Genomic DNA, 5,744 nt, shown 5'->3' with positions numbered 1-5,744 from the left:
CAAACCTCCCCAAATCCCCCCTAAACCTCCCTAATCCTCCATAAACCTCCCCAAATCCCCTCTAAACCCCCCCAAACCCCCCTCAGTGACCCCCAAACCCCCTCCCCAGGAAGGCCAAGGCCCTGCTGGACGACATCGTGTCCCGAGGCCGGGGGGGACCCCCGGGACCCTTCCCCGACGCCGCCAACGGGCAGAACGGGACGGTGCAGGAGCTGATGATCCCCGCGGGCAAGGCGGGGCTGGTCATCGGCAAGGGCGGGGAGACCATCAAACAGCTCCAGGTCACCCCCAAAATCCCTTTTGGGGGGGATTTGGGGAGGTTTAGGGAGGGTTGGAGGGGATTTGAGGGAGTTTCGGGGCAGTTCGGGGGAGGTTTGGGGAGGTTTCGGGGGGATTTGAGGAGGTTTCCAGAGGTTTAGGGGGGATCTGGGGAGGTTTAGGGGGGTTTTGAGGAGGTTTAGGGGGGAGTTGGGGGGATTTGAGGAGGTTTAAGGAGGTTTTGGGGGGATTTGGGGTGGTTTCGGCGGGATTTGGGGCAGTTTCCAGAGGTTTAGGGGAGATTTAGGGAGGTTTTGGGGGGATTTGAGGAGATTTAGGGGAGGTTTAGAGAGGATTTGAGAAGGTTTAGGGAGGGTTTAACTATGTTTAGATGGGATTTGAAGAGGTTTAGGGGGGATTTGGGAAGGTTTAGTCTGGTTTAGAGGGGATTTGGGGAGGTTTAGGGAAGATTTGGGGAGATTTAGGAGGGATTTGAGGGGATTTAGGGAGATTTAAGGGGGATTTGAGGAGGTTTAAGGAAGTATAGAGGGGATTTGAGAAGGTTTTAGGAGGTTTAGAGGGGATTTGGGGAGGTTTAGGGGGGATTTGAGTGAGTTTAGGGGGGATTTGAGTGAGTTTAGGGGGATTTGGGGAGGTTTAGGTGAGATTTGGGGAAGTTTTGTGGGGATTTGAGGAGTTTTAGGGAGGGTTTGAGGAGGTTTGGGGAAGTTTAGGGAGGATTTGGGGGGTTTAGAAGAGATTTGGGGGGGTTTCAGGAGGATTTGGGGAGGTTTAGAGGCAGTTTAGGGTTATTTATAAGTTCCTTGGATTGTTTTTTTGGATCCTTTTTTATTTTTTGTGATTCCTGCTCTATTTTTGTGATCTCTCATTTGTTTTTGGGTTGAGATCTCCCCCTAAAATCTCTTTTTTTTTCTCCTTTAGGAACGAGCAGGGGTAAAAATGATCCTGATCCAAGACGGTTCCCAAAACACCAACGTGGACAAACCCCTGCGGATCATCGGCGAGCCCTACAAAGTGCAGGTCAGGAACCCCCCAAAAAAACCCCCAAAACGACCCGAAAAAACCCCAAAATCGGAGGAATTCACCCCAAAAATGTGCCCAAATTCCCAGCAAGCCTGTGAGATGGTGCTGGACATCCTGAGGGAGCGGGACCAGGGAGGATTCGGAGACCGCTCGGATTACGGCGCCCGCCTGGGCGGGGGGATCGACGTGAGTGGGAGCCCAAAATCACCTTAAAATCACCCCAAAATTACCCTGAAATCATCCCAAAATTCACCCAGAAGTCGGCCCAAAATTACCCTGAAATTGGCCCAAAATTATTCTAAAATTACCCTGACATCACCCCAAAATTATCCTAAAAAATCATCCCAAAATTCACCCAGACGTCGGCCCAAAATTACCCTAAAATTACCCTGAAATTGTCCCAAAATTATTCTAAAATTACCCTGAAATCACCCCAAAATCAGCCCAAAATTACCCTGAAATCACCATAAAATACGCCCTGAAATCACCCCAAAATCAGCCAAAAATTCACCCATAAGTCAGCCCAAAGTCACCCCAAAATTACACCAGAATCACTCCAAAATTACCCTGAAATCACCTCAAAATCCACCCCAAAATCCACCCCAAAATCACCCCAAAATCCACCCAGAAGTCAGCCCAAAATTACCCTGAAATCACCCCAAAATCACCCCAAAATTCACCCTGAAATCACCCCAAAATCACCCCAAAATCCACCCAGAAGTCAGCCCAAAATTACCCTGAAATCACCTCAAAATCCACCCCAAAATCCACCCCAAAATCACCCCAAAATCCACCCAGAAGTCAGCCCAAAATTACCCTGAAATCACCCCAAAAATCACCCAGAAATCACCTCAAAAATTGCCACAGTAGTCCCCTTTTTTGCCCCAAAAATCCTATTTTTTCACCTTAAAATCATCCAAAAATTACCCTAAAATCAGTTCAACGTTCACCCAGAATCACCCCAAAATTACCCTGAAATCACCCCAAAATTCACCCTGAAATCACCCCAAAATCATCCTAAAATCACCCTGGAATCACCCCAAAATTCCCCCAAAATTCACCCATAAGTCAGACCAAAATCACCCTAAAATTACCCTGAAATTTCCCCAAAATCATCCTAAAATTACCCCAAAATCAGCCCAAAAATCACCCAGAAATCATCACAAAATTACCCCAAAATCATCCCAAAATTCACCCAGAAGTCGGCCCAAAATCGCCCCAAAATTACCCTGAAATCACTCCAAAATTTCCATTTTTTAATGCCAAAAAATCCAATTTTTAATGCCAAAAAATCCAGTTTTTCATGCTAAAAAATCCAATTTTTGAGATTAAAAAATCTTATTTTTTCAACATGAAAAACCTGATTTTTAGGGCAAAAAAATCCAATTTTTGAGATTAAAAAATTCCATTTTTCATCACAAAACCCCTGAGTTTTATGGCAAAAAAATCCAATTTTTAAGCCCAAAAAAATCCAATTTTTAATACCAAAAAATCCAATTTTTGATATTAAAAAATCTCATTTTTCAACATGAAAAATCTGAATTTTAGGACCAAAAAATCCAAATTTTAAAGCCAAAAAATCCAATTTTTAAAGCCAAAAAATCCAATTTTTAAGGTCAAAAATTCCAATTTTTAAGGTCAAAAAAATCCAATTTTTGGGATTAAAACCTCTCATTTTTTCAACATGAAAAATCGAGTTTTAGGGCAAAAAAGTCCAATTTTTAATGCCAAAAAATCCAATTTTTAATGCCAAAAAATCCAATTTTTAATGCTAAAAAATCCAATTTTTGAGATTAAAAAATCTTATTTTTTCAACATGAAAAACCTGATTTTTAGGGCAAAAAAATCCAATTTTTGAGATTAAAAAATCCCATTTTTCATCACAAAACCCCTGAGTTTTATGGCAAAAAAATCCAATTTTTAAGCCCCAAAAAAATCCAATTTTTACGCAAAAAAATTCCAATTTTTAATGCCAAAAAATCCAATTTTTAAGGTCAAAAATTCCAATTTTTAAGGTCAAAAAAATCCAATTTTTGGGATTAAAACCTCTCATTTTTTCAACATGAAAAATCGAGTTTTAGGGCAAAAAAGTCCAAATTTTAATGCCAAAAAATCCAATTTTTGATATTAAAAAATTCATTTTTTCAGTATGAAAAACCCGAATTTTAGGGAAAAAAATCCAATTTTTGAGATCAATAATCCCATTTTTCATCACAAAACCCCTGAGTTTTATGGCAAAAAAATCCAATTTTTTAAGGCCAGAAACTCCAATTTTTAAGCAAAAAAATCCCAATTTTAAAGCTAAAAAATCCAATTTTTGATATTTAAAAATCTCATTTTTCAACATGAAAAATCTGAATTTTAGGACCAAAAAATCCAAATTTTAAAGGCAAAAAATCCAATTTTTAAAGGTGAAAAATTCCAATTTTTAATACCAAAAAATCCACTTTTTATGGAAAAAAATCCAAATTTTAAAGGCAAAAAATCCAAATTTTAAAGGTGAAAAATTCCAGTTTTTAATACAAAAAAATCCACTTTTTATGCAAAAAAATCCAAATTTTAAAGGTGAAAAATTCCAATTTTTAATGCCAAAAAATCCAATTTTTGATATTAAAAAATCTCATTTTTCAACATGAAAAATCCAAGTTTTAAAATCAAAAAATCCAATTTTTAAAGGTGAAAAATTCCAATTTTTAATGCCAAAAAATCCAATTTTTAATACCAAAAAATCCAATTTTTAATCCCAAAAAATCAAATTTTTTCGCTAAAAAATCCAATTTTTAAAGCCAAAAAATCCAATTTTTCCCCCCAAACCCCCCATATTTTTTTCCCCGATCCAATTTTTTAAGGCCAGAAACTCCAATTTTTAAGCAAAAAAATCCCAATTTTAAAGCTAAAAAATCCAATTTTTGATATTTAAAAATCTCATTTTTCAACATGAAAAATCTGAATTTTAGGACCAAAAAATCCAAATTTTAAAGGCAAAAAATCCAATTTTTAAAGGTGAAAAATTCCAATTTTTAATACCAAAAAATCCACTTTTTATGGAAAAAAATCCAAATTTTAAAGGCAAAAAATCCAAATTTTAAAGGTGAAAAATTCCAGTTTTTAATACAAAAAAATCCACTTTTTATGCAAAAAAATCCAAATTTTAAAGGCAAAAAATCCAGTTTTTAAAGGTAAAAAATTCCAATTTTTAATACCAAAAAATCCACTTTTTATGCAAAAAAATCCAATTTTTAAAGCCAAAAAATCCAATTTTTCCCCCCAAACCCCCCAGATTTTTTTCCCCGCCCGTTTTCATTTTGGGGAGGGGTCCGTGCCCTGAGCCCCCTCCCCAAATTCCCGCCAGGTGCCGGTGCCGCGTCACTCGGTCGGGGTCGTGATCGGGCGCAGCGGGGAAATGATCAAAAAGATCCAGAACGACGCCGGCGTGCGCATCCAGTTCAAGCAGGGTGAGACCCCTCCCCAAATTACTGAGAGAGAGAGACCCCTCCCCAAATTACTGAGAGAGAGAGCAAAAAAATCCAAATTTTAAAGGCAAAAAATCCAGTTTTTAAAGGTAAAAAATTCCAATTTTTAATACCAAAAAATCCACTTTTTATGCAAAAAAATCCAAATTTTAAAGGCAAAAAATCCAGTTTTTAAAGGTAAAAAATTCCAATTTTTAATACCAAAAAATCCACTTTTTATGCAAAAAAATCCAATTTTTAAAGCCAAAAAATCCAATTTTTCCCCCCAAACCCCCCAGATTTTTTTCCCCGCCCGTTTTCATTTTGGGGAGGGGTCCGTGCCCTGAGCCCCCTCCCCAAATTCCCGCCAGGTGCCGGTGCCGCGTCACTCGGTCGGGGTCGTGATCGGGCGCAGCGGGGAAATGATCAAAAAGATCCAGAACGACGCCGGCGTGCGCATCCAGTTCAAGCAGGGTGAGACCCCTCCCCAAATTACTGACCGAGACCCCTCCCCATTTATTTGGGGTCATTTGGGGAGGGGGATTTGAGGAATTTGAGGAGGGGGATTTGGGAAGGGGAATTTAGGGAATTTTAGGAATTTGGGGAGGGGGATTTGGGGATTTCAGTTTGGGGAATTTGGGGAGGGGGCTCTAAGGATTTGGGCAGGGGGATTTGAGGAATTTGGGGAGGGGGCTTTGGGGGCAGAACCATTGAATGATTTCTTGCAGAGCCCGGGGCAATTTGAGGAGGGGGATTTTGGGGTTATTTGAGCAGAGAATTTTGCGAAACTTTGGGAATTCAAGGAGGGGTCTTTAAAGAACTTGCCGAGGTATCTTGAAGGAATTAGAGGAGGGGTCTCACCGCGAATCCCCCTCCCCAAATTCCCCCTCAGACGACGGCACGGGGCCGGAGAAGATCGCGCACATCATGGGACCCCCGGAGCGCTGCGAGCACGCGGCGCGCATCATCAACGAGCTGCTGCAGAGCCTC

At 40.1% G+C, this 5,744-nt stretch overlaps 1 protein-coding gene across 1 annotated transcript in view; it reads left to right on the top strand.

Annotated features, from left to right (window-relative positions):
- LOC120513776 (far upstream element-binding protein 2-like) overlaps positions 1–5,741 on the top strand; it is a gene marked incomplete at both ends in the record, with an annotated part of 8,241 nt that extends 2,500 nt beyond the window's left edge. The window contains 4 exons of the mRNA XM_039733455.1: positions 1,201–1,299; positions 1,390–1,488; positions 4,655–4,757; positions 5,647–5,741. Of these exons, the coding sequence (XP_039589389.1) occupies positions 1,201–1,299; positions 1,390–1,488; positions 4,655–4,757; positions 5,647–5,741 (396 nt within the window). The remainder of the gene's footprint in view (positions 1–1,200; positions 1,300–1,389; positions 1,489–4,654; positions 4,758–5,646) is intronic.
- Positions 5,742–5,744: the final 3 nt, after the last annotated feature.

The sequence above is a fragment of the Passer montanus genome, unplaced genomic scaffold, assembly GCF_014805655.1.
Source record: "Passer montanus isolate IOZ18808 unplaced genomic scaffold, ASM1480565v1 scaffold885, whole genome shotgun sequence".
Lineage (NCBI taxonomy): Eukaryota > Metazoa > Chordata > Aves > Passeriformes > Passeridae > Passer > Passer montanus.
Note: the sequence above shows the minus strand (reverse complement) of the source record. Positions and strands in the feature narration are given on the sequence as shown.